At 52.7% G+C, this 25715-nt stretch overlaps 2 protein-coding genes and 1 non-coding gene across 5 annotated transcripts; 1 reads left to right on the forward strand and 2 right to left on the reverse strand.

Annotated features, from left to right (window-relative positions):
• Positions 1 to 1366: 1366 nt before the first annotated feature.
• FERMT3 (FERM domain containing kindlin 3) lies at positions 1367 to 22965 on the forward strand. Its single transcript, XM_059069074.2, has 15 exons — positions 1367 to 1514; positions 2080 to 2252; positions 4998 to 5231; positions 5446 to 5565; positions 5663 to 5831; positions 6046 to 6148; positions 19653 to 19760; positions 19922 to 20056; positions 20137 to 20186; positions 20292 to 20416; positions 20608 to 20714; positions 20848 to 21081; positions 21437 to 21561; positions 22121 to 22262; positions 22375 to 22965. Exons 2-15 carry the CDS (start codon positions 2093 to 2095, stop codon positions 22552 to 22554), a joined length of 1992 nt encoding a protein of 663 aa, XP_058925057.1. The 5' UTR covers positions 1367 to 1514; positions 2080 to 2092; the 3' UTR covers positions 22555 to 22965.
• LOC131760702 (U6 spliceosomal RNA) lies at positions 10507 to 10612 on the reverse strand. The gene has a single exon (XR_009336802.1). It is a non-coding gene; the product is annotated as a U6 spliceosomal RNA (small nuclear RNA).
• TRPT1 (tRNA phosphotransferase 1) lies at positions 22888 to 25692 on the reverse strand. Of its 3 annotated transcripts, none has more exons than XM_059069076.2 (8): positions 25618 to 25692; positions 25179 to 25262; positions 24861 to 24942; positions 23864 to 24033; positions 23601 to 23775; positions 23339 to 23395; positions 23153 to 23263; positions 22888 to 23023 (listed from the first exon to the last, which is right to left on the reverse strand). In XM_059069076.2, the coding sequence occupies exons 2-8, from the start codon at positions 25251 to 25253 to the stop codon at positions 22932 to 22934; spliced, it is 762 nt and encodes a 253-aa protein (XP_058925059.1). In that variant the 5' UTR covers positions 25254 to 25262; positions 25618 to 25692; the 3' UTR covers positions 22888 to 22931. The 3 variants fall into 3 exon arrangements, with proteins under 3 accessions (XP_058925059.1, XP_066893585.1, XP_066893586.1); XM_067037484.1 differs by lacking the exon at positions 25618 to 25692 and adding an exon at positions 25444 to 25595; XM_067037485.1 differs by lacking the exon at positions 25179 to 25262 and having other exon boundaries at positions 25618 to 25672.
• Between the last annotated feature and the right edge of the window lie 23 nt (positions 25693 to 25715).

The raw sequence follows: 25715 nt of genomic DNA on the forward strand, positions 1-25715 counted from the left end.
TCAGTGAACAACTGAAAAGGGGACATGGAGGCTCCTGACCCAGAGTGGCTCCAGCTCCGGAGTCAGATGAACTTCCAGGTGATTCCCGTGCTGTCAGTTCTCCACACTCAAATTGCAAAGCCAGAAACCGGTTAGATCCAGAGAACAGTGGGTCCCACTCAAGAGTTGAAAACAATTTCTATTGCAAGAGACACTTCAGACCTCCTTTTTGGAGAGGTCAAATCTGTCAGCTGCTGTATGTTAGTTGTAACATACAGTTATAGTTCTTAACTCACTGCTCTCAACTGAGTTCAAAGGATGTTTTAATTACACTTTTCCACAGTTGAAACAAACTTTCTAAAAACCCTCTACTTGGACTGGGGTGGCTTCTGGGGCTGGACTAAAGCTTCATTTGTTCCAGGAGTGCAGCTTTTGGGCTAGGAAGCTGCTGAGGCCAGCAGCTGGCTGCACTTCCTGCTGCCTTGACTTTGCAAAAGCTGGCCTTCCCCATCTGGGTGGTGCAGTCCTCCACAGGGATTCTGTTGCGCTGTTGGTGCTCCTGTCTCTTCAGGCTCTGTTCCCTCCATCCCCAAATTGATTGTCTAGAAAGTCTGAATTTCTGCTGGGAGCCAGTGGTTATAAGACCTTGCTTTCCCAAAGCTTACATCCTATTAAAGGTGATAGGAAGACGCTGGGCCACCAGGGGCCCTCTGAGTCACATTTGCGTAGGGACATGACAGGAGTGAGTCTCGTGGGTACTGGTCCCAGAGAGGAGTGATGCAGGTGGAGGGACAGTAGAGGTGGCAAGTCTGAAGTCTTGAAACCTGAAGGCGTGGGGGAGGCAGGTTGTGAAACATCAGGGGCCAATTTCTGTTCAGCTGTTCCCCTGGGCAGTTCTAAGGTTGAGAAGTTTGGAAAAGAGGCCCTTAACTGGGGACAGTAAGGACATAAGGAAGTCGTTTCCCTCAGGGCCTTGAAGGATCTACTTTGTGGTGATAAAGGACATTCAGGGCTTGAGCTGACTTGACCTGCCAGGTCCCTAAATAACGCAGATCCAACCCTTTGAACTCCACCGCTCTCCCTCTGTGCAGCTGAATGATGCTTACAGCCCAAGGACCCCCACCTCATGACAGGTTGGAGATGAGAGACGGCTCCGACAAGGGAACACGAATAGGTGGCTTCTCTAGTTTGAATCGAGCTTCCCTCCAAATGACGGGACCCTTTGTGTGGTCTTGGGTCTACAAGGCCCACTTGCTTCCTGTGCTCACTGGGAGCAAAGACAGGGCCCCACTGGAAGCCCTGCTGCGCCACCACCACGGTGCCGGCCGTTGCTTCCTGTCCCCGGTGCCACAGCACGCCCTGGGGAGGGGCCAGGCCCGCCCTGCTTGATAAGGCGCAAGGGCTGCCCTCTGAAGGAAGCTCCCCAGAGAGAGAGAGGAGGAGGAAGCACGCAGTGGTCTGCAGGTGTGCGGGCTGCAGCCAGGAGTGGCTGGCGCTCCGATCCCCACCTCCAGCCCCAACCCCTTGCAGGGAAGGTAAGCCGGCCGGTGGCTGAAGACCCGAGGACCCTTCTCTTCCTCGCCCTCCGGCAGCCCCTCTGCCCAGCATACCTCTTTCCGTGTGGCAGCCTGGACTTTCCACTGCCCTGGAGAGGCTTCGGCTGGTTTGGGATGATGGAGCTGACCTTTGGGCCTGACTGGAACTATTTTCTGACCTGGGCTCACAATCATTTCTAGGGTGGGCAGCTGCCAGTGTGGGCTTGGGCTGAGCGAGCTGGCGGAGGTTGTGCGCAGCTCTGGCATCGAGCTGGGTGATGTTGAGTCCTCGAGGCCCTTCTTATTCTTACCGGGCCTCGTCTTTCCGTCTGCAAGAAGGGAGAGGGCTGGGCAACATAGACTCTGAAGGTCCCTTCAGCCCAATCATCTGTGATGGAGAGAGGGTCTGAGGTTTGTCTGCAACAACTCAGCTCCCAGCGTCTTGCTGCTGCCGTGGCATTCTGGCTTACGGGCTTGATCTCTGGGCCCCCGCCTGTCCCGGGCACCACAGGCAGCCTACCAGGCCCCAGCTGCCCACCCTGCCTCCTTCCCACCCTCTCCCCAGAGTTGCCGCGGCCATGGCGGGGATGAAGACAGCCACAGGGGACTACATCGACTCGTCCTGGGAGCTGCGAGTGTTTGTAGGAGAGGAGGACCCCGAGGCTGAGTCGGTCACCCTCCGGGTCACAGGGGAGTCACACATCGGCGGGGTGCTCCTGAAGATCGTGGAGGAGATCAGTGAGTGCCCACCGCCCCCGTTGCCCACGGGGTCCCCTGGCACTTCCGGGCCAGCCCTGCTGCGTGGCCCTCGATAATGGAGTCACAGTGACTCAGGCGCCAGCTTAATCATTTGGTTCCAAAACAGACATTTCCCCAACTTTAACTTCCCCTCCCTCCCACTGTCTTTCCTCCCTTCCTCCCGCTCCAACAGGTTCCACTAAGACCCCAAGGAGCAGACCTGGCCACGGTCCTCCGTTCACCCACTTCTGGGGCAGGAGAGGCCTTGCCTGGGCTGAGGCAGAGATCCCGTTCTGGGGGTCGAGAGGAACCCAGAGGGGGCTCCTGCTGACTTGGGGACAGGCTCCCACACCCTCTCCCTGGGCGGGCGGAAGCCCTCAGCAGGCTGGTGACAGGCCCAGCCTGGGTGGGAAGGCCCTGCCCCCACAGGAAGTTACAGCACAGCTGCCCATGGTATCAGCCCTGGAGCGGAGCAGGGCCGCTGACACGGGGGCTTCTCATGGCCTTTCCCTGATGGGGGTGCGGGCTGCCCCTTCCTGGGAGGGCGGCGGGCCCGCTCTGATAGCCAGAGCCGGAAGGCAGGCCCGCGATAGTGCCAGCCTGGGTCCTGGGTCCCCCGGGGGTGGGGGTGAGTGGGCGGCCTGGGAGGGAGGTCAGTGGCTTGTGGACAGCACGGGGCCGCAGGGCAGCCCGGCCACAGGGCTGAGGTGGTGAGGGAAGGCTCCAGAAGGCAGGGCCCAAGGAGGTTGTGAAAGCAGAAGTGGAGAGTAGAGGGTCCCGCAGGAGACCGGGTGTCACACAGAGACTCAGGCAGGCTCGGCCCAGCAGGGCGGAGAGGGTGAAGGCCAGGTGCTCCAGGAGAAGAGCCGGTTGGCCCCGGGGCATGGCCCGCAGCAAAGCGCGAGGCCTGAACTAGGCTCCTCCACCTGCTGCGGGGTCAAGGCCCTCCAGCTCCTGTCCCCAGCCTCAAGCATACTGTTGTGCCCACCCCCCAGCTCCCGCTCGTTCCTTAGCACATCAGAGGTCTACTGATGGCCCCGCTGGCCGGGCCAGCCCCTGATCTGGAGCGCAGCCGGGCAGGTGGCACCCACTGTTTAGCTGCCAGCACAGGGCTGAGTGTTGGCTGCTGCCCAGGGGAAGCCAGCCCAGGGGCTGCACCTAGCCCGGGACGGTACGAATCCTGAGAGGGGGCCACAGCAGGGAGGAACAAGGTGACACGCCTCAGCGTGGGGGCGTGCGGCTCTGCACTGGAGCCTCTAGGCTGGGGAGGACTCCTGGAGTGCGACAGGAAACGAGGCTGGGGTGAATGTCCTGAGGCGTTTTGGACTCCATCCCGGAGGTGGAGGGCAGCTGTGCCGAAGGGTTTCCAGTGGGAGGCTGTCAGGCTAAGGCAGGCCCCTTGGGTCAGGTGAGGGTGGACAGGAGGTGAGTTTGGAGGAGGGCTGGCATTGGTAAAATGTGGTGGCTAAAAGTGAAAGGGAGGAAGCTCGGGCCTGGCAGGAGAGCCATTGTCACCCAGCCCCCAGGAAGCTGATGAGGGGAGGGGGCACCTCTGTCCAGCGTCAGGCAGAGCGAGGTGAAGTGGAGCACCTTGAGGGCTGGGCTGGGAGCCACTGCATTTATAGTCCCAGAGCCAGGCACACGGGCTGGTGAACAAAGGTTTCTGGAATGATCAAAGCCAGTGGACGTGCCCCTTAGCCAGTGGCTTGTGGGTTTCTGGCCTGGGGCTCACAGCAGGAAGATGAAGCCATAGACTAGGTGAGACCCCCGGGAAGAGGCCGTGGCTAAGGAGGGAGAAGAGGGTCCTCGGACTGAACCAACGGGGAAGCACGGGAGCAGGCCAGGCGAGGGGGCCAATAGGACAGAACAAGAGCAAAGGGTCAGGAGGAGACGTGGAGTGGGTGCCACAAAACCAAGAACAGAATGAAGGCACAGAGGGCGACTTCAGGGCAGGAGGAAGAGGGAGGGGGGTGGGGCAGAGGACGGGACCACTCCCCAGTAAGAGCTTTGACACTAGTGGACTCTGCTCTTCCACTGTGCTCACCTGGCACCAGTTCAGGCTCCTGAAGGGAAGATGGAGAGGAGAGCACGTGTCCTCCTTCACTAGCTGCATGACCTCGAAGTGCTCGCATTTCTAACCGAAGGCCCGTGCGCTGTGTCGATGCGGCCGCATGCCTGTGTCATAGACACCACGCACTCGCCACGTGGCGGCAGGCGCTGCTCTGTGTCCGTTGCTGCTCGCATCTCAGGAACTAGAAAACTGAGGCCCAGAGAGGTTCAGGTCTTGGCCAAGGTCACAGAGCTAGTAACCACTAGATATTTATGGAGCGCCTGCTGCTGCGTGCCCCGCACAACCCCAGGCCCCGCAGTTGCCTCTGGCTCCCGGGAACGCCAGGGAGAAGCCACGAAGCCAGGAACTGCAGGAGGACACAGGAGGTGCTGTACAGGGGAGCCCAATGCACTGGAGTATGTGAGGTGGGAGCCCTAAGATTCTGGGTTGGGGGCTCCCCTGGGAAGTGACTCCCCTCAGTAGCAACTGAGCCCAGGGGACAAGCAGGGTTAGCCAGCAAAGAGCCGTTCTGCCATGACCTCAGTCCTAGCCCCGAGGCCAACCGCACCTGGCCCTGCCCCTGGCCTGGGCAGGGGAGGGGCGGCCACCACCTCTGAATTCCAGGCTTGTGCTCAGCACTGGGGGCAGGGCCCTCCAAGGCTGACGTGGCCCCCCCCTTGCCTGTGGCCTCACAGAGCGGAAGCAGGACTGGTCAGACCATGCCATTTGGTGGGAACAGAAAAGACAGTGGCTGCTACAGACCCACTGGACCCTGGACAAATACGGGATCCTGGCGGACGCCCGCCTCTTCTTTGGGCCCCAGCACCGGCCTGTCATCCTGCGGCTGCCCAATCGCTGTGCCCTGCGCCTCCGAGCCAGCTTCTCGCAGCCCCTCTTCCAGGCCGTGGCTGCCATCTGCCGGCTCCTCAGTGAGTCCCGGCGGGTCCCCAATCTGCCCCCTGCAAGGGTCCTGCCAGGGGGCAAGTCCCCTCCCCTTCCAGGCCCAGCTGTTGTCACCTCGACCTTGCTGAGCTGTTCCCCATCTGGCTCGTGGGGCTCTGCCCTGCCCCGAACCGCCCAGGGGAGGGGCGGGAGGCCACAGGGCAGGACCCCAGCCCCCGCTGAGACCCCTGCTCCTCTCAGGTATCCGGCACCCTGAGGAGATGTCTCTGCTCCGGGCTCCTGAGAAGAAGGGGAAGAAAAAGAAGGAAAAGGAGCCGGAGGAGGAGGTGTATGACTTGACCAAGGTCGTCCTGGCCGGGGGTGAGTGCGGGTGGGGCAGCCCAGGGGCGGCCACAAGGGCAGGCCCCGGAGGCCTGGCGTCGGGGCCGGGCCTGGTTGACCGTGACCCGCACTCCAGGCGTGGCACCTGTGTTGTTCCGGGGGATGCCAGCCCACTTCTCAGACAGTGCCCAGACCGAGGCCTGCTACCACATGCTGAGCCGGCCGCTCGCACCGCCAGACCCCCTCCTGCTCCAGCGCCTGCCTCGGCCCAGCTCCCTCTTGGACAAGACCCAGCTCCATAGCAGGTGCCCCGCCTGCCGGGTCTTCAGCTGCCCTTGTGCCTGAGCTCCTGCTCCCAGAGCCCACACCCTCCCCTGTGTCCTGCTCGTCCCAAACCCACGCCTGTCGCCAGGCCTTTCCTGCATGTGTGAGCTCGCCCCAGCCCCTGCCCAGCCCCCCAGCCCGCCCCACTGCCCCCGCCTCAGCCCTGACCCTGCCTCTGCCTGCGCTGCGGCCCAGGTGGCTGGACTCGTCGCGGTGCCTCATGCAGCAGGGTGTCAAGGCGGGGGACATGCTCTGGCTGCGCTTCAAGTACTACAGCTTCTTCGACCTGGATCCCAAGGTGGGCTGGGTCAGGGAGAAGGGGTGTCTAGATCAGTGGGACACGGGGACCTTGCATTGGGGGTCTGGGCTCTGGGAATGTTAGACACTTGTAGGGGTCTGTCCATTTGTCCATCCACACCCGTTTATTAACTCCACCGACATGGTGCTGGGCCCTGGTTGATGGCAAGACCTGTTTCTCAAGGACCGTCAGGGAGATAATGACCACAGCTCAGTGTAGACGGTTGTAGGTGGCCCTGGGAAGGCTGCTCAGGTGGGAGGCACCCACACCTGCACTCAGGGAAGGCTTCCTGGAGGCGGTGGCACTGGGACCTGCAGGGACTAGGGGCAGGTGAAAGATGAAGCTTTGCAGGCAGGCACCTGTGTGCCTCTCTCCCTCCCTGACTGCTGTCCCCACCGGCAACCAACAGGCTCCATGAATCCATCTGGAAAACCTCCAGGTGCTCCCTCTACCTGTGGCTCCACTTCTCTGCACCCCCTTCACTGCAAAACTGATAAGCGCCATTGTCTCTAGAACCTGGGGTCCAGTGTCTTTGCTCCCCGGAAACCTTTCCTGTGGGTGCCCCTCGACTCCCTCTCTCTCCTCAGCCAACTCTATCCTAGAGTCTTCTATCCTGGAGTCCCTGTCCTGCTGAGGTGAGGTGACCACGCCCCTTCCATGCCATCTGTCCCCTGCTCACTTCCCGTCCACTTCTTTTATTTTTTTGGCTGCGCCACGCAGCACACAAGATCAAACCTGCAGTGGAAGTGTGAAGTCTTAACCACTGGACGGCCAGGGAAGTTCGCCATCCACTTCTTACTTGGCCACTTGGGATCCCCACGCGCACGCGCACAGGGGTCTGCAGCTGCCCTGCCCTCAGCCCTTCCTCCTGTCTCCACAGCCTCTGGGAATTACGGGCTCCAGGGCTCCATCCCCAGCCTCCTTCTCTCTACCCTTTCTCCCAGGAAGCTCCAGCCTCCTGGATTTAAGGATCATCTCTGTGCTCTTTATAGATTTACCACCTCCAGCCCAGACCTCTCTCCCCTGAGCTCTAGACTCTAATGTCCAACTGGCTGTCTCTGCTCTGACACCTAACAGGCATCTCAGCTTCTGCCTGAAACAGAACTCTTTTTTTTTTTTTTTTTTAAAGTAGCCTTCCACTAGGATAAGCCTACTTGTTTTGGACATAGTTAGTAACCTTTTAAAATTATTTATTTATTCATTTGTTTATTTGTTTATTTATTTATTTGCCGCATTGGGTCTTCGTTTTTTTGTTTTTTTTAATTTTTAAAAATTTGTTTAATTTATTTATTTTTGGTTGCGTTGGGTCTTCGTTGCTCTGCGCGGGCTTTCTCTAATTGCAGCGAGTGGGGGCTACTCTTTATTGTGGTGTGGTAGCTTCTGTTGCAGAGCACGGGCTCTAGGCACATGGGCTTCAGTAGTTGTGGCTTGTGGGCTCTAGAGCGCAGGCTCAGTAGTTGTGGCTCATGGGATTAGTTGCTCTGCAGCATATGGGATCTTCCCCGACCAGGGCTCAAACCCATGTCCCCTGCCTTGGCAGGCAAATTCTTAAGCACTGCGCCAGGGAAGCCCTCTGGGTCTTCGTTTTTGCGCACAGGCTTTTCTCTAGTTGGGGCGAGCGGGGCTACTCTTCGCTGAGGTGTTCAGGCTTCTCATTGCGGTGGCTTCTCAAAGCACAGGTTCTAGGCGCATGGGCTTCAGTAGTTGCAGCACACAGGCTCAGTAGTTGCAGTGCATGGGCTCAGTAGTTGTGGCGTGTGGGCTCAGTAGCTGTGGCACACGGGCTCAGTAGTTGTGGCACACGGACTTAGTTGCTCGGCGGCATGTGGGATCTTCCTGCACCAGGGATCAAAGTCGTGTCCCCTGCATTGGCAGGTGGATTCTTAACCACTGCGCCACCAGGGAAGTCCTGAAACAGAACTCTTGATTCCAAGTCTGCCCAGCACATCCTCCCACCATGGACTCATGGCAAAATCCCTGCACTTACCCTATTCTGGGTCTTTCCCTTTCCCTCTCCTCCCTCATTGTGTCCTGTTGATCCTTCCTTGAACTAAACAATCCCAAACCACCCGTTCCTCTCTGTCCCTTCATCTGTCCAGCGTCAGGCTCTCTCATGTGGGTTGCTGCAGCCCCTCCTAGTGGACCTCTCTCCTCCTTTGGCCTCCTCAACCTCCACGCAGCATCTGGAATGAATGTTTACAGGTGCATTAGGTCCTGTCAATCCTGCTTAAGAGGCTCCTGTGGGTGCCTGTGGCCCAGGACCATGCTGATCTGGCCCTGGTGCTGCCCACTCCCTCCCACCCGCCCCGCCCCCCTTTCCTCTCCTTCCACGTCCCTGCTCCTTCCTCTCCTCCAGACTGTTGTGACCTTTTCCCGCCTTCCCTGCCTTCTTTTGTTTGTTGGTTTTTATTGAAGTATAGTTGATGAACAATGTGATCTAAGTTACAGGTATACTGTATAGTGATTCACAATTTTTAAAGGTTATGCTCCATTTATAGTTATCATAGAATATTGGCTATGTTCCCTGTGTTGTACAATATTCCCTGCCTTCTTTTTATTTTTTAAAATTTTTAATTAATTTTTCTTTTTTTTTGGCTGCGCTGCGCGGCTTGTGGGATCCCCCACCAGGGATGAAACCTGGTCCCTGGCAGTGAAAACACCGAGTCCTAAACCACTGGACCTCCAGGGAATTCCCATCCCTGCCTTCTTTTGGATTGAGTAGTTTTCATGATTCCATTTATCTCCTTTATAAGAGTGTATTATCTATGCTGCTTTTTTTTTCCTGTTTTTGGCAGTTGCTTTAGGGTTTATAGTTACCATCCAGTGAAACACTGCTTCCCTGCAGTGTAAGAACCTTACAGTGGGATCCCCTCTTCCCCTCCCAGCCTCTGGGCTCTTGTTATCACACACTCCCCTTCTACGTACGTCAAAGCCCACGATACATTGTCATCCTTGTTGCTGTTATTCTTATTTATTTATTTATTTTGCCGCGCCGCACAGCTTGCAAGATCTTAGTTCCCTGACCAGGGATCGAACCCGTGCCCTTGGCAGTGAAAGCGCGGAGTCCTAACCACTGGACTGCCAGGGAATTCCCTGTTGCTGTTATTATGATGATGATGGCTGTATTGAGAAATAATTCATTACCATATAATTTGCCCGTTTAAAGTGTACAACTCAATGGTTTTTAGTATATTCACAGAGTTGTGCAGCTATCACCACAATCAGTTTTAGAACATTTTCATCACCCCCAAAAGAAATCTCACACCCATTAACAGTCTCTCCTCATTTATCCCCCACCCCACCTCAGCCCCAGGCATCTACTAATCTCTTTTCTGCCCCTATAGATTTGCCTGTTCTGGACATTTCATATATATGAAATCGTGCAATACGTGGCCTTTTGTGGCTGGCTTCTTTCACTTAGCGTAATGTTTTCAAGGTTCATCCATGTTGTAGCCCGTCTCAGTGTTTCATTCCTTTTTATTGTAAAACTACATTTCATTGTACATATATGCCACACTTTATTTATCCATTCATCAGTTAATAGACATTTGTTTTACCTCCACTGGTTGGTTGCTATGAACAATCCTTCCATGAATATTCATGTACAAGTTGGTTTTTTTTATTTGTTTGGTTTTTTTTTTTTTTTTTTTTTTTTTTTTTTGCGGTATGCGGGCCTCTCACTGTTGTGGCCTCTCCTGCTGCGGAGCACAGGCTCCGGACGCGCAGGCTCAGCGGCCAAGGCTCACGGGCCCAGCCGCTCCGCGGCATGTGGGATCTTCCCGGACCGGGGCACGAACCCGTGTCCCCTGCATCGGCAGGCGGACTCTCAACCACAGCGCCACCAGGGAAGCCCCTCATGTACAAGTTTTTGAGTGGACATATATTTTCATTTCTCTTGGGTATATATCAATACCTAGGAGTAGAATTGTTGAGTCATCATCATGATTATTTTTACTTTAACCAGTCCATTATTTTCTTTTTAACATCTTTATTAGAGTATAATTGCTTTACAATGGTGTGTTAGTTTCTGCTTCATAACAAAGTGAATCAGTTATGCATATAAATATGTCCCTATATCTCCTCCCTCTTGCGTCTCCCTCCCACCCTCCCTATCCCACCCCTCTAGGTGGTCACAAAGCACAGAGCTGATCTCCCTGTGCTATGAGGCTGCTTCCCACTAGCTATCTGTTTTACATTTGGTAGCGTATATATGTCCCTGCCACTCTCTCACTTTGTCCCAGCTTACCCTTCCCCCTCCCCATATCCTCAAGTCCATTCTCTAGTAGGTCTGCGTCTTTTCCCATCTTGCCCCTAGGTTCTTCATGACCACTTTTTTTTTTTTTTTTTAGATTCCATATAAAAATATGGAACGCTTCACGAATTTGCGTGTCATCCTTGCTCAGGGGCCATGCTAATCTTCTCTGTATCGTTCCAATTTTAGATATGTGCTGCCAAAGCGAGCACAGTCCATTATTTTTTTATTACGCTTTTAGTTTTGAGGTAACTGTAGATTCACAGACAGTTGTAAGAACTAATACATGAGATCCCAGATACCTGGGGACTCGTCACCCAGTTTCCCCCAACCAGTATCACAACCAGGACCTTGACATGATACGGTCAAGACACGGAACAGTTCCATCAGCCAATCGTCCTGCAAATGCATTTTTAAAATATGGAAAGCAGTCTTTTCTCTCTGCCTACACACTCACCATTCCCTGTGCTCTTTATTCCTGTGTATAGATCTGGATTTCCAGCTGGTATCATTTTCTGTCTGCCTGAAGGACTTCCTTTAACATTTCTTGTCAAGCTGGTCTACTGGTGATGAATTCTTTCAGCTTTTGTATGTCTGTATAAGTCATTATTTTGCCTTTGATTTTTTTTTTTTTTTTTTTTTTTGTGGTATGCGGGCCTCTCACTGTTGTGGCCTCTCCCGTTGCGGAGCACAGGCTCCGGACGCACAGGCTCAGCGGCCGTGGCTCACGGGCCCAGCCGCTCTGCGGCATGTGGGATCTTCCCGGACCGGGGCACGAACCCGCGTCCCCTGCATCGGCAGGCGGATTCTCAACCACTGTGCCACCAGGGAAGCCCTTGCCTTTGATTTTGAAAGATATTATTTGGTGTAGAGTTCTTGGCTGACATTTTTTTTTTCCTTAAAAATTCTGCCTCACAGTCTTGTGGCTTGTCTCTCTTTGTTCATTTGTATGTAACGCACGTTTTTTTCTCACTGCTTTTGTGATTTTCTCTTTATCACTGGTTTTAAACGATCTGATGATCAGGTGCCCTGGTTCACTTCAGGTTTCTCATGCTTGGGGTCCATTGAGCCTCCTCAATCTGAGCTTATAGTTTTCATCAACTTTGGAAAAATTTTGGCCTTTATTTTTTCAGATATATTTTCTGCTCCCCCCTCTTTTATGGGATTCTGGTCACATGACTATTAGACTGCTTAACATCATCCCACAGCTCAATGATGCTCTGTTCAGTTTTTTTTTTCCCAGTCTTATTTTTCTGTGTTTCATTTTGGATAGTTCTATCTCTCTTATCTTCAAGTTTACTAATCTTTTCTTCTCCCGTGTCTAATATGTCATTAATACCCTGCCTAGAAGTTCAGTTTTGACCTTTTAAAATATTTTCCATCTCTCCTTAACATGGTCATGCTTTTCTCTACCTTCTTGAACATACAGGATATATTTTACATAATTATTTTTAGTGTTTTTGTCTACTAATTCTCTTATCTGTGTCATTTCTGGATTTACTTTTAGTGACTATCTCCTAATTATGAATTGTATTTTTCTGTTTGTTCTCATGCCTGGAAATTATTTTTGGTTTTTGGAAAATTTTTATTTGATGCCAGACACTACAAATCTTATGTTCTTGGGTCCTGGATTTTTTTTTTTTTCTTTTTTTTTGGTAGTGCTTTAAATATCTTTAAACCTTGTTTGGGGATGAAGTTAAGACACTTGGAAACAGTTTGATCCTTCTAAGATTTGCTTTGAACATGAACTAATCATTATAATTTATAATAATTAAATAATAATTAATTAGATCAGAAAAAAGCATCTTTTAATCTAGGGCTAATTTACCCCATTATTGTGGCAAGAGCCTTCTGAGTTGTTGTTTTTTTTTTCTTGCCGCACGGCTCGTGGGATCTTAGTTCCCTGACCAGGGATTGAACCTCGGCCCTTGGCAGTGGTCACCACTGGACCACCAGGGAATTCACAAGTTCTGAGTATTCTGATATTATATATATGATGAGGCTTCTCTAATCTGTGTTAGGAATATGAACTATTCCCACCCTCATGTGAGCTCTGGTAAGCGTTCCACCTGCTCCTTTTAGTGTTTCTTTCTAGCCTTGAGTTATTTCCTTATACACATGTGCTGATCAGTACCCAGCTAATGACTAAAGAGGAGCCCTCTGCTGATTTCCATCCAGAGTTTTCTCTCTGTGCAGCTCTCTCCTCTGCAACACTCTGTCCCATGAAATCTAGCTGCCTTGGACTCCCCAGATTCTCAACTGCACCTGCTCACCTCAGGGAATATGCTGAGCTCCGTTTGGGGTCCTCCTCTTGGCTACAGCAGGCACACTTGCTCCAGGCAGCAAGCTGGGGCAACCTCACCATTCACTTGTTTCCCTTCTCTCAGGGATCCCTGTTCTGTGTGGTCTGTTGTCCAGTATCTAAAATCCGTTTGGTCTTTGTCATTTTCTTTGTTTTAATTAAATTTTAGGGAATTCCCTGGAGGTCCAGTGGTTAGGGCTCTGCGCTCTCACTGCTGAGGGCCCAGGATCAATCCCTGGTTGGAGAACTAAGATCCTACAAGCTGTGTGGCCAAAAGAAAAAAAAAGCTTAAATTTTATTTTTAATCAAAGTAGCATATGATGGCTTAAAGAGTTGAATAGTCCTAGTAGTAATAACAACAATTAAAGAAAAAAAACAAAACAGTTCCTTGCCCCACCTCTCTTTATCCCAGATTTCTGATCCCTAGAGACTATAGGTTTTGACTCTGTAGCTTTTTATTCTAGTGTTTACATCTATATGACAAGCTTATGTATGTCTAGTCCCTTGACTTTTTCATTTCACGCATAATCGATTCACTTTGTATGAAAGGTGAAGATTTATCTGTCTTATATCCTCCCTCCTTCCCCCACAACACACGCATCTCTTTGCATCTTTCCAGATGAGCTGTGTTGTAGCTTTTGGTTAAAACAAGGGAGTGTGGCTGTAAATAGTAACACATATAAATAATGTTCTTAGCTAAGCCACAGAGTAACTATACTTCCTTTCTTGGTTTATTTCTTTTCTATTAATTGTCTGTCTGTGTACAATTAGAAGAGAGACGCCAAAAGGCTATCTGGACACTCTCTGTGAGTCTGTGGCTTGCCATGGGGCATCTTCAGAGTGATGAGGTGGGATGTTCCATAACCAAGGCCCTCCAACACTGCAACCTAAGGACAATGCCCCTTTCAAAATGATCGATCACCTTAGGATATCAGTCAGTGTTATTTCCTGGTCAGAACCATGGAATGGTAGCAGTCTAGACCCACTGCTTAACTGTTGTCCTTGAACTTCCCTTCACTATTTCCTGGGAATTCCTATATTGGATTTCTTGATTCCTGGATCTCTTGTGTTCCTTTTTCTTGACTGACTCCCTCATCTTGATGGAGCATATATTTCAATAGCTTCCCCTAAAATGGTAAAATAGTAATAGCTTCCCCTAAGTGGTTTGAAATCCTGCGTGCTTGAGAAGGTCGCTGTTCTACCCTCACTTGCATGATAGTTTGGCTAGGTACAGAATTCTAGGTTTGAAACATTTTCCTGCTAGATTTTGAAGCCACCTTCCCATTGTCCTCTAGTTTCCAGTGTTGCTGTTGGGGAGTCCAATGCCATTTTTTATTTTCAATCCTTCCATGTGTGACCCTTTAAATTTTTCTTGAAAGGGGAGGGGAGGCCCCAGAAGCTTTTAAGAATCTTCTTGGGAGTTACCTGGTGGTCTAGTGGTTAGGATTCAGCACTTTCACTGCCGTGGCCTGGGTTCAATCCCTGGTAGGGGAACTGAGATGATGCAAGCCATGCAATGTGACCAAACAAAAACAAAAGCAAAACCACAAAAGAATCTTCTCCTTATCACTTGGTGTTTAAAAATCTCTCAATAGTATGTCCTCGTATGAATCTTTCTTCATTGATTGTCCTGCACACTTGCTGAGCCCTTTCAAATCAGGGTCCTCCAGTTCTAGAAGAATGTTCTATATAATCTCTTTAATAATTTACTCCCCTCTATTTTTCTGCTTTTTTTCCCCTCTGGAACTTAGTAGATGTTAGACCTCCTAGATTAATTTTTAAAAGAAAAAAATTAGACAGTTATATTTTCTTTCTTTTTTTTTTAATGCTTGTTGTCTTTTTGTTCTACTTTCTGGAAAGTTCCTTGATTTATTTTCCAAATGAGCTATTGAATTTTTTTTTTTTTTTTTTTTTTTTTTTTTTTTTTTTTTTTGCGGTACGTGGACCTCTCACTGTTGTGGCCTCTCCCGTGGTGGAGCACAGGCTCCGGACTTGCAGGCTCAGCGACCATGGCTCACGGGCCTAGCCGCTCCACGGCACGTGGGATCTTCCCGGACCGGGGCACGAACCCTCATCCCCTGCATCGGCAGGTGGACTCTCAACCACTGCGCCACCAGGGAAGCCCGAGCTATTGAATTTTTTTTTTTTTTTTTTTTTTTTTTTTTTTTTTGCGGTACGCGGGCCTCTCACTGCTGTGGCCTCTCGCGTTGTGGAGCACAGGCTCCGGACGCTCAGGCTCAGCGGCCATGGCTCACGGGCCCAGCCGCTCCGCGGCATGTGGGATCTTCCCGGACCAGGGCACGAACCCGTGTCCCCTGCATCGGCAGGCGGATTCTCAACCACTGCGCCACCAGGGAAGCCCCCTGAGCTATTGAATTTTTAATTTCTGCAACTGTCTTTTTAAATTCTAAGAGCTCTTATTTTCTGACTGTTCCTTTCTGAAGTGTTTTTTTGTTTTGTTTTGTTTTGTGTTTTAGTGTAACATACATTTAGAAATATTCACAAATGTAAACCAACAGAACTTTACCAGCCTTCAGAAGCCAGCAGTATTTCCCACAGGGGGAACCACTAATGTTACTGCTAACACTGTAGATTAGTTTTGCCTGTATTTGAAATTTACATAAATGAAATCATGCAGTCTATACTCTTTCGTGTCTGGCTTTTTTCACTCAGCATTTACTTGTATAAGTCATCCATGTTCATATAGTGGTAGCATATTTCTCACTGGTGTGTAATATTCCACGCTGTCCATATACCACAACTAATTTTCCATTCTATTGTTGATGAGCATTATGCAATTTTCAGTTTGGGCTATTATGAGTAGAGATACTGTGAACATTCCAGCATATGTTTTTGGTGAACATATGTACACGTTTCTATAAGGTATATACCCAGAGGTGGAATTGCTGGGTTGTGGGGCAGGCATTGGTTTAGCTGTAGTAGATAACTACACACTCATACACCCCTACCGGCAGTGTATAAGTTTCAGTTGTTCCACAACTTCACCAGCAGGTATTTCCTACCTTTTCCATGTTAGCCATTCTGGTAGGTGTATAATAGTATCTCACATGGTATTTTGTTTGTTTCTTCAAGCGGCTTTACTGAGATATAACTTACATACCATAAAAATTGCCCACTGTAAGCAGTTTATTTTTAGCAAAGTTATACAGTTGTGCAACCATCACCACAATCCAGTTTTAGAACATTTCCATCACCCCAGAAAGTTCTCTAGTGCCCATTTACAGTCATTCCTCATCCCACACCCAACCTCAGGCAACCAATGATGTGATTTTAAAAAAAATTTATTTATTTGTTTGTTTTTATTTTGGCTGCATTGGGTCTTCGTTGCTGCGTGCAGGCTTTTTCTAGTTGCAGCGAGTGGGGGCTACTCTTCGTTGTGGTGCAGTTGCTCTTGGTGCCCAGGCTTCAGTAGTTGTGGCACGCAGGCTCAGTAATTGTGGCTCACGGTCTCTAGAGCATGCAGGCTTCAGTAGTTGTGGCATGTGGGCTCAGTAGTTGTGGCTCACAGGCTCTAGAGTGCAGGCTCAGTAGTTGTGGCACACGGGCTTAGTTGCTCCACGGCATGTGAGATCTTCCCGGACGAGGGCTCGAACCCGTGTCCCCTGCATTGGCAGGTGGATTCTTAAACACTGCGCCACCAGGGAAGCCCTGATGTGCTTTTTATGTGGCTTTAATTTACATTTCCCTGATGACTAATCAAGTTGACAACTTTTTCATATGGCTATTAGCCATTTGGATTTCCTCTTTTGTGAAGTTTCTTTCCAACAGTTTTGCCGGTTTTTATATTGAGTTGCTTGTCTTTTTCATATTGCTTTGTAAGAGTTCTTTATATATTCTTTACATGAGTACTTTGACAGATAAATATATTGTGAATATATTTTCCCACTCTGTGCTTTGCCTTTTCATTCTCTTAGTGGTTTATTTTGCTAACCAGAAGCTCCTAATTTTAATATAATCTGAGTCATATTTTTTCTTTTATGATTAATATTTTTTGCACCCTGTTTAAGAAATCTTTTATTCTAAGATCACACAGATGTAGGCCTATTTTTCTCCAAAGACTTTATTGTTTTAACTTTGATATTTAGATCTTTGACCCAAATGGAATTGATATTTGTATGTAGTGTGAGGTAGGGATATAAAAACTTTTTTAATTTTTAAATTAAAAAAAATTTTTACCATATGGGTATCCAATTGACCCAGGTCCATTTACTGAAAAGAGCATCCTTTCCCCAGTGATGGCAAGATCACCTTTGTCTTAAGTCAGGTGAACATACATGTGTGGGTCTCTCTCTGACTCTCTGATTACATTGATCAATTTGTCTCTCTTTGTGAATGCCATGCTGTCTTAATTACTATAACTTTATAATCACGTTCCTTTTATTTATTTATATTTCATTTTTATAAAATATTTATTTATTTATTTTTGGCTGCATTGAGTCTTATTTTTCTTTTTAATTTTAAAATATTTATTTATTTATTTTTGGCTGCGTTGAGTCTTTGTCATTTCGCGTGGGCTTTCTCTAGTTGCGGCGAGCAGGGGCTACTCTTCGTGTGGTGTACGGGCTTCTCATTGCAGTGGCTTCTCTTGTTGCAGAGCACGGGCTGTAGGCGCACACTCAGTAGTTGTGGCGCACGGGCTTAGTTGCTCCGCGGCATGTGGGATCTTCCTGGACCAGGGCTCGAACCAGTGTCCGCTGCATTGGCAGGCAGATTTTTAACCGCTGCGCCACCAGCGAAGCCCTGCATTGGGTCTTTGTTGCTGTGCATGGGCTTTCTAAAGTTGAGGTGAGCAGGGACTACTCTTCGTTGTGGTGCGTGGGCTTCTCATTGTGGAGGCTTCTCTTGTTGCGGAGCACAGGCTCTAGGCACATGTGCTTCAGTAGTTGTGGCTCACGGGCTCTAGAGTGTAGGCTTGGTAGTTGTGGCACAGGGGACTGAGTTGCTGTCTTCCAACACCAGGGCTTGAACCTGTGTCCCCTGCATTGGCAGGCGGATTCTTTTTTGTGTGTGGTATGTGGCCCTCTCACCGCTGTGGCCTCTCCCGTTGCAGAGCACAGGCTCCAGACGCGCAGGCTCAGCGGCCATGGCTCACGGGCCCAGCCGCTCCGCGGCATGTGGGATCTTCCCAGACCGGGGCACGAACCCGCGTCCCCTGCATCTGCAGGCGGACTCTCAACCACTGCGCCACCAAGGAAGCCCCACGTTCCTTTTAAAAATAGCATCCTGTTCTTGTTTTATGAGTGCAGTATTTTGTCTCTGTAAGGATTTTGACTGATGTTTGAAGTTTTTTCTGCTCCCTACATTGTCTTTATTTCCTCCAAGCTCTTTTTTTCCCCTGACTATAGTTCATGGGTCTCTGTTGTTCATTCCAGCAGCTTTCCTAAAATGTGGGTAATCCCTGCCTGTCTTTTCATATTTAGAAGTAAGGCTCTAAGAAGGCAGTTGGAAACCCTGAGTGTATGAATAGGGCTTGGCATTTTAGGCCTCCTGTGGAAGATGGGGCTGGAATGCCACTTTCTGTGGGGGTTTTCTCTTTGGCTTCTCCGCAGTGAATGCTCTGATCTCCTGACTGGGGAATAGAAGGCTCATTGCCAATGTCTTTGGTGAAAAGTGGGGAAAGGCTGCGGATGTCTCACCTTTCAAACTGCCAACTTGCCCTTATTTCAGCTGTTTTCAGCACGATGCACCCCACACCCAGATGTACCAAATGCAGGGTACCCCTGGCTCAGCATCTCGAGAGTAAATCTCTGGTTTCTACCTGGTGCCAGCTGGCTGTCACTTGGCTGCAGGGAGTGGGGAGGGAAGAGCTCTTTTTATAGACTTTCTGTGGTCCTCATTTCAGCCCACCCTCTCTTCCCAGAGGATCCCAGACCTGAGCCTGTCCGCCATGTGAACTGGATGCCTTTTTTCAGATCTTAAGTTTTTTTGCTGTTTGTTTTCTGATCTTTTTTTTTTTTTTAACATCTTTATTGGAGTATAATTGCTTTACAATATTGTGTTAGTTTCTGCTGTATAACATATAGCTGTGAATCAGCTCTACGTATACATATATCCCCATATCCCCTCCCTCTTGCGTCTCCCTCCCACCCTCCCTATCTCACCCTTCTAGGTGGTCACAAAACTCATTAGTGCTTTTGCCATAGAACAAGAGAGGGAAAAGGGTGTGAGATCCGAGCTCTCCTTCCCTGCAACTCAGTTCCTGTCCATGTTTTTGCTTGTTCATCTTCCAAACTTTTGTTGGTATCTCTCACCAGCTGTAGTTGTCTCCCCTCTCTCTTCTTTGTCCTTTGGGTTTATCCTTTTCGTGCCTTTGCTATCAATTTTGGTGGGTTTCTGAGGGAGCGTGGCGTTGGTCTTCTGTGGGTAACTGGGATCCCCCTTTGACTTCCTTCTCTCTGGAATGTTCTTCCTACCACTCTTCCCTTCAGTGGCTTGTCCATCCTCAGGTCTCAGCTCAGCATGTCACCTCCCCAGGGAAGCCTTCTGGAATGCTTCCTCCTGTGGAGTAGCCCCCCTGCCACACCCCAGTTCCATTTTCTCTCATCACCATCAAACTTGTGGGCTTCCCGCCTGAGCACACAAGTGAGATGCCCTTTGGAAGCTACTTCCTTTATCGCTTTGATCGTACTCTTGAATCACTTCACTTATTTACTGACTGGTTTACTCAGTCCCCCTTGTCCATTCAGCAGCATGCAGGGCACACAGTAGACAAATACTCAATATCTGCACAAAGAGGTTTAGAGGGAAGGGGCTGCCGCTGGCCTGGGCAGATGGGGCTGGCAGGCTGGGATTGGGGTTGTGGAGCCACCAAATGAGCTTGCACAGCACAGAGGGCAGGGCTGAGGCCTGAGGCTCAGAGGAGCTGGCTGCAGGGGGTTCTCAGGGCAGTTAGCACCTGACCAACCCGACCTCCCCTCCCACCACTCCAGACAGACCCAGTGAGGCTGACCCAGCTGTACGAGCAGGCTCGGTGGGACCTGCTGCTGGAGGAGATTGACTGCACTGAGGAGGAGATGATGGTGTTTGCAGCCCTACAGGTGCCAGGCAGGCCTGGGGACCCCGGGGGGCTAGGTGCACGCCAGGCCCAGGGCAGGGAGGGTGTTCCAGCAGGGGCCCACCTCCGGGGAAGCCCAGGTGAGGGCACTGTTGGGCTACCGGGCTGCCCACTCAGCCCTCCGTGGTCACGTGCTCCTCCCAGTACCACATCAACAAGCTGTCCCAAAGTGGGGAGGTGGACGAACCGCCTGGCACAGACCCGGGGCTGGATGACCTGGATGCAGCCCTGAGCAACCTGGAGGTGAAGCTGGAGGGGTCGGCGCCCACGAACGTGCTGGTGAGAAGGGGCCCCAGTCAGGGGTTGGGGTCAGGCTCAAGTGCAGGGACCAGGCCTCCCCTGACTCCTCTCCTCCCCAGGACAGCCTCACCACCATCCCAGAACTCAAGGACCATCTCCGGATCTTCCGGTGAGCCTGGGCCCAGAATTGGCAGCCCTGCTGGAGGGGCCCAGTGTGGAGAGAGGACAGGAGGCAGGGAGGGGGCCTGTCACGAACCTCCCACCTCACGCTCAGGCCCCGGAAGCTGACCCTGAAAGGGTACCGCCAGCACTGGGTAGTGTTCAAGGAGACCACACTGTCCTACTACAAGAGCCAGGACGAGGCTCCCGGGGACCCCATTCAGCAGCTCAACCTCAAGGGTGAGTGAGGGCGGATTGGCCAGGAGAGGGACAAGGGCTGTGTGCTGGCCAGGTGAACGCTCTCACTTGTCTCCTTCTGGGGGCAGGGAAGATGCCCTCTGACCTGTGGCCACTGTACAGGACTGGCGTTCACCCAGGGCCCTCTCAACAGGGCTCCCTCCCCCAGCCTAGCCCACCCCTTCTTCCTCCAGGCTGTGAAGTGGTCCCTGATGTCAACATCTCAGGCCAGAAGTTTTGCATTAAACTCCTGGTGCCCTCCCCTGAGGGCATGAGTGAAATCTACCTACGATGCCAGGATGTGAGTGAGGGCTGGGCAGGGGCCAGCGCTGAGGCTGGAGTGGGGATGGGGGCAGGGCGGAGCCAGGCCAAGGGCAGGGGCTGAGCAAGAGCCTCGCCAGCCCCTCACCTCCCTCTCCCCCCTCCCACCCCAGAGGCAGCAGTATGCCCGCTGGATGGCCGGCTGCCGACTGGCCTCCAAGGGCCGCACCATGGCGGACAGCAGCTACTCCAGCGAGGTGCAGGCCATCCTGGCTTTCCTCAGCCTGCAGCGGACAGGCGGTGGGGGCTCGGGCAACCACCCCCAGGGCCCTGATGCCTCCGCTGAGGGCCTCAACCCCTACGGGCTTGTCGCCCCCCGCTTCCAGCGAAAGTTCAAGGCCAAGCAGGTGCCAAAGGGAGTAGGAGGTGGGAATGGCCAGAGGGTTTACCTGGCCACCCTTGCCCCTGGATGTCCACAGAGCCTTCCCCTGGAAATGCACACGCTCACTCGCTCCTTCTCCCACCTGGGTCCCTGAGACCGAGCGTGCTGGTCCCCACCCTCTGGCGGGGGTCACGGTGCAGCTGCCCATGTCCACCTCAGTGCCCGGCTCAGCTCACATTTGCTGAATGGTGAGAGGGTGCACTCGGGTGGACCCACACTGGGCACTGGCCCTGCCCCAGGCTCAGCATCCTGTCTTCCTGATGGGGACAGGCAAGGGGCTTCAGGGACCTTGGCAGCCCCTCACCAGCGCTGCCCCACAGCTCACTCCACGGATCCTGGAAGCCCACCAGAATGTGGCCCAACTCTCGCTGTCCGAGGCCCAGCTACGCTTCATTCAGGCCTGGCAGTCCCTGCCTGACTTCGGCATCTCCTACGTCGTGGTCAGGTATGAGTACCACCTCAGTCCACTCTGTTAAGCACCATCTCTGAAGATGGTGAAGCCATCTGAAGCCTTCCTTCCTGTCCTCTGCGGGGAGACCTTACCGAGGACAGCCTGTGTGCGCCCCCCTCCATCCTGCAAACAGAAGAGAGGGATCAGGCGGGGAGAGCAGGCGATCCCGCACCCGTCCCAGCTCTGCCATAGACCATTTCCTCTCCGGGCCTTGGGCAGCTGATCTGTAGGACAGGGTTGGGTGGATGCTGTGACAGGAAGTGCCCCCTCTGACTGCCCATTTTCCAAGCCTGCAAAGACAGGAGCAAATGGATGATGATGCTACAAAAACAGTTGCTGTCGCAAAGCGTGGACCATTTGCCTGGTGCTGCTAAATGCCCTCATCGTGATTATATTAATTAACCCCCATTTTCCAGATGAGGAACTTGAGACCCAGAGAACCTAAGTGATTTACTTGCCAGCTTGCTGCTGAGCTCTGCACCTGGCTGTCTGGGAGGGCTCCGGGGCCATGCAGGGTGGGGCCCCCGGCTCACACTCTCCCCTTGGGCACCAGGTTCAAGGGCAGCAGAAAAGACGAGATTCTGGGCATCGCCAACAACCGACTGATCCGCATCGACTTGGCCGTGGGCGACGTGGTCAAGACCTGGCGCTTCAGCAACATGCGCCAGTGGAACGTCAACTGGGACATCCAGCAGGTGGGCCCGGAGGGAGGGTGGGGGAGGGACACGGGGCTGGGGCAGACCCGACCAGGGCAGGGCTCCTCCCTCATCCCACCCCCTACCAGCCCTCTGACTGCCCACCCCACAGGTAGCCATCGAGTTTGACGAGCACATCAACGTGGCCTTCAGCTGCGTATCTGCCAGCTGCCGCATCGTGCATGAGTACATTGGGGGCTACATCTTCCTGTCAACGCGGGAGCGGGCCCGCGGGGAAGAGCTGGACGAGGACCTCTTCCTGCAGCTCACAGGAGGCCACGAGGCCTTCTGAAGCCTGTCTTACTGCCCTGGCCCCACTCACCACCTTCCACGACCGCTCCAAAGCCCACACCCATTGGGATTCACTGCCCACACCCTCTCCGGACGTGCACTGACCGAGCTGGGTACATTCACCCACTGTCACTGCCCTTGTGTAGACCAGGGACCTGGCTGGGCCAGACTCTGCCATCCCCCAGGCTAGGGAGGGTGGGCTCTAGTTTGTACAGCACCCGCCCTTCCCTTGTTTGAGTGACCAAGACCAACACCGCTGACCTAGCTGTCGTCCCTGAGCACATGGGGGAGACGCTACAGCTACAGGATGATGACTCATACGTTCAAACCGGAGTTTCTCTTTCGTTATCTTTTTACATTTAAAAAACAATAAATATTTTATTGTTGGGTCATCCTTCTTCCTCTGGAGCTGTGCTTGGGGTCACTCTGACACTCTGTCTCTTCATTACCAGCCAAGGAGAGGGGCTTTCCTGAGAGAGAAGAGAGTTGGTTAGAGAAGGGAGAACTAAGTCAGTCTGGGGCTGGGAGCTGGGAAAGCGGTGAGGGCAGAGGGCACAGGCTTCAGGCACAAAGAAGAAGGGTGGGGTGGTGGTTCTTACGGGTAGGGCGTAGCTGCAGGGCCTCCTTGAAATACTTGGGAGGCAGGACGCCATCAACGTTTCCTGGAGTCAGGATCACCCCATTAGCAGAGAGGAAGAAGGGGATTCCATCTGCAGACAGAGCCAGAGATGTGACTCATGCCCTCTCTGAAGGCCTGGGGCAATACCTGCTGCGTCCAGACTCACCTGCCAGGGCCAGGGGCCCGTTGATGAACACGGCCACTTCGCAATTTGGCCGCATGCCTGAGTAGACAATTGGAGCTGGGGTCTGGGGCGTCTGGATTGTAGTTATCAAACCAGGGTGGGCTGGGGTCCTGAGCTCATGCGTTGCGGGTGGGGGGTTGCTCCTGCATGCAGGGCTTGGGCTGCCCCTGAACAAGCGGCTATGACCCTTGGAGGAGGACCTGGGAGGACAGAATGGGTGGGAGTATCTTGCGGGGGCACTGACCACTGATGACACCAGGGTCCCCAGGCAGTCCTGCGGCCAGATGGATGTGCATCCTCCCCCGGCAGGATAGGCCCTTGAGCAGGATGGATGGCCAGTGCTGCCAGAATGTGCCATGGACGAGCACTGGGGGCAGGGCCTGTGGTGTCTCCAGGGGAATCAGCTCCAACTCAGGTACCTGGGATGGATGAGGAATGCGCAGCAGTGAGACCCCCTCACAGACAGGGATCTCACATGGCTCTCCCACTTGTCCCCTTAGCTCCCACCTTCAGGGAGTGACCCTGATTGGCCCGGATGAGAGGGCCGGCGCCGGGGTCCCCTGGCCGCAGGGCGAACCGCTGCTTCCCACTGGTGTCCACCACGCGCTGCACATCTTCAACTGAGAAGCTGCAGAACTGGGGCAGCTGCAGGAGGGTGCCCAGGGGCACAAAACCATCTGTGGGCAGGTAGAGTGCTCAGGAGCTGAACTTGCTCTGGCCTGGGCCAGAGTTAACAGGGGAAGCCACAGGCAGCAAGGACAGAGCCTGTGTGACCTTTAGAAAGTCTCCCCTGGGACTTCCCTGGTGGCACAGTGGTTAAGAATCCGCCTACCAATTCAAGGGACCCGGGTTCGAGCCCTGGTCTGGGAAGCAACTAAGCCCGTGTGCCACAACTACTGAGCCCGTGCGCCTAGAGCCCATGCTCTGCAACAAGAGAAGCCACCGCAATGAGAAGCCCGCGCACCGCAACAAAGAGTAGCCCCCACTCGTCGTAACTAGAGAAGCCCGCGCGCATCAACGAAGACCCAAGGCAGCCAAAAATTAATTAATTAATTAATTAATTAATTTTTTAAAAAAAGATAGAAAGTCTCCCCTTTCTGAGCCTCAGTTTCTCAACTTATATGGGAATAGGATCTGCCTCATGGAGGGTCACAAAGATCAAGTGACCCTTTTGAGCACAGTACCCAGACCAGAGTGGACACTCAATAAACATCAGTTGCCCCAACACCCACGCAGTGCCCAGTCTTGGGATAAGTGTTTACCGGGCCACTGGGCTGTTGGTATCACCAGGCCTGGCCCAGACAGAGGCTCCTCTCCCAGTCTGCCCTGGACATGATACTGGGCTCTGGGCCTCGGTCTTCCCTGTACACGGAAGGGATGTACCTTCTGTGCTGTTCTCATAGGACTGCGGTGGGAGCCATGAGGGAAGGCAGTCACAGACAGGCTTACATTGCTCCCTGGGCTCCAACCACTCCTGGGCCCAGCCTCCAAGATGCTCACTTACCGGCCCCCATGGGAAGCCCCAGCTTCAGGGCCCCGTGGCGCAGGGCATAGGACAGAGCCTTGGACAGTTGTACATCTCGGTCCTGAAAGAGCCCAGAGGTGGCCGTTAGTCCCCGTGGTGACCCTGCCCTGCTGCTCACCCTGAACTCAGTGATCTGCTGTAGGAGGCCAGAGGGCAAGGAGTCCCTGTGCTTCCTGGGAATAGCACCATCCATCTGCCCCACTCCCACCCCAGCAGCATTTCCCAGGGAGCCGGACACAGAGCCCCCTCCCCTGCCCTCCCACACTGGGAGCAGGGCTGAGGGTGGAGGGGGCGCACCTGTTCCCCGTGTCTGGGAGCCCTTCTACCCTTGGGCCCTGCTGCTTCCTGCCTCCTTCCTCTAGAGGTGTTCATGGCCAAGACCTGTGGGGCGCAGTGAAATGTGGAGACTGTTAAGGACCTTCCCATGTCCCCACGCTGCCCAGAAAGTCACGAAGCCTCAGGATGTTAGAGCTGGGAGGGGGATATTCAGATTTCTAAATTCACTTCCCACCCCTAACTCCCTGGTGCAGATAGGGAAACAGGCCCAGCAGGCAAGACTTGCCCAAGGTGACACTCTGTCAGCCACAGGGCCCAAGGAAGTCGAGCCCCTGCGACCCAGGCTCCTGGTCTGCCCCGCAAAGCGGGCCTGAGGAGCCGGGGCCGACAACCAGGCTAACAGGGCAGAAATGTCTGCGCCGGCCAGAGAGACAGAGCCGGGACAGACGGGAAGGCTTACCGACTCCGGAGGCCGGGCAGCTGACCCCGATGGGCCCGTCAGCTGACCCCGACGGGCCCATAGCGCCAGGACCGGCCAATGAGAAGCCGAGGAAGAAG

The sequence above is a fragment of the Kogia breviceps genome, chromosome 7 (assembly GCF_026419965.1).
Source record: "Kogia breviceps isolate mKogBre1 chromosome 7, mKogBre1 haplotype 1, whole genome shotgun sequence".
In the NCBI taxonomy this organism is placed as follows: domain Eukaryota; kingdom Metazoa; phylum Chordata; class Mammalia; order Artiodactyla; family Physeteridae; genus Kogia; species Kogia breviceps.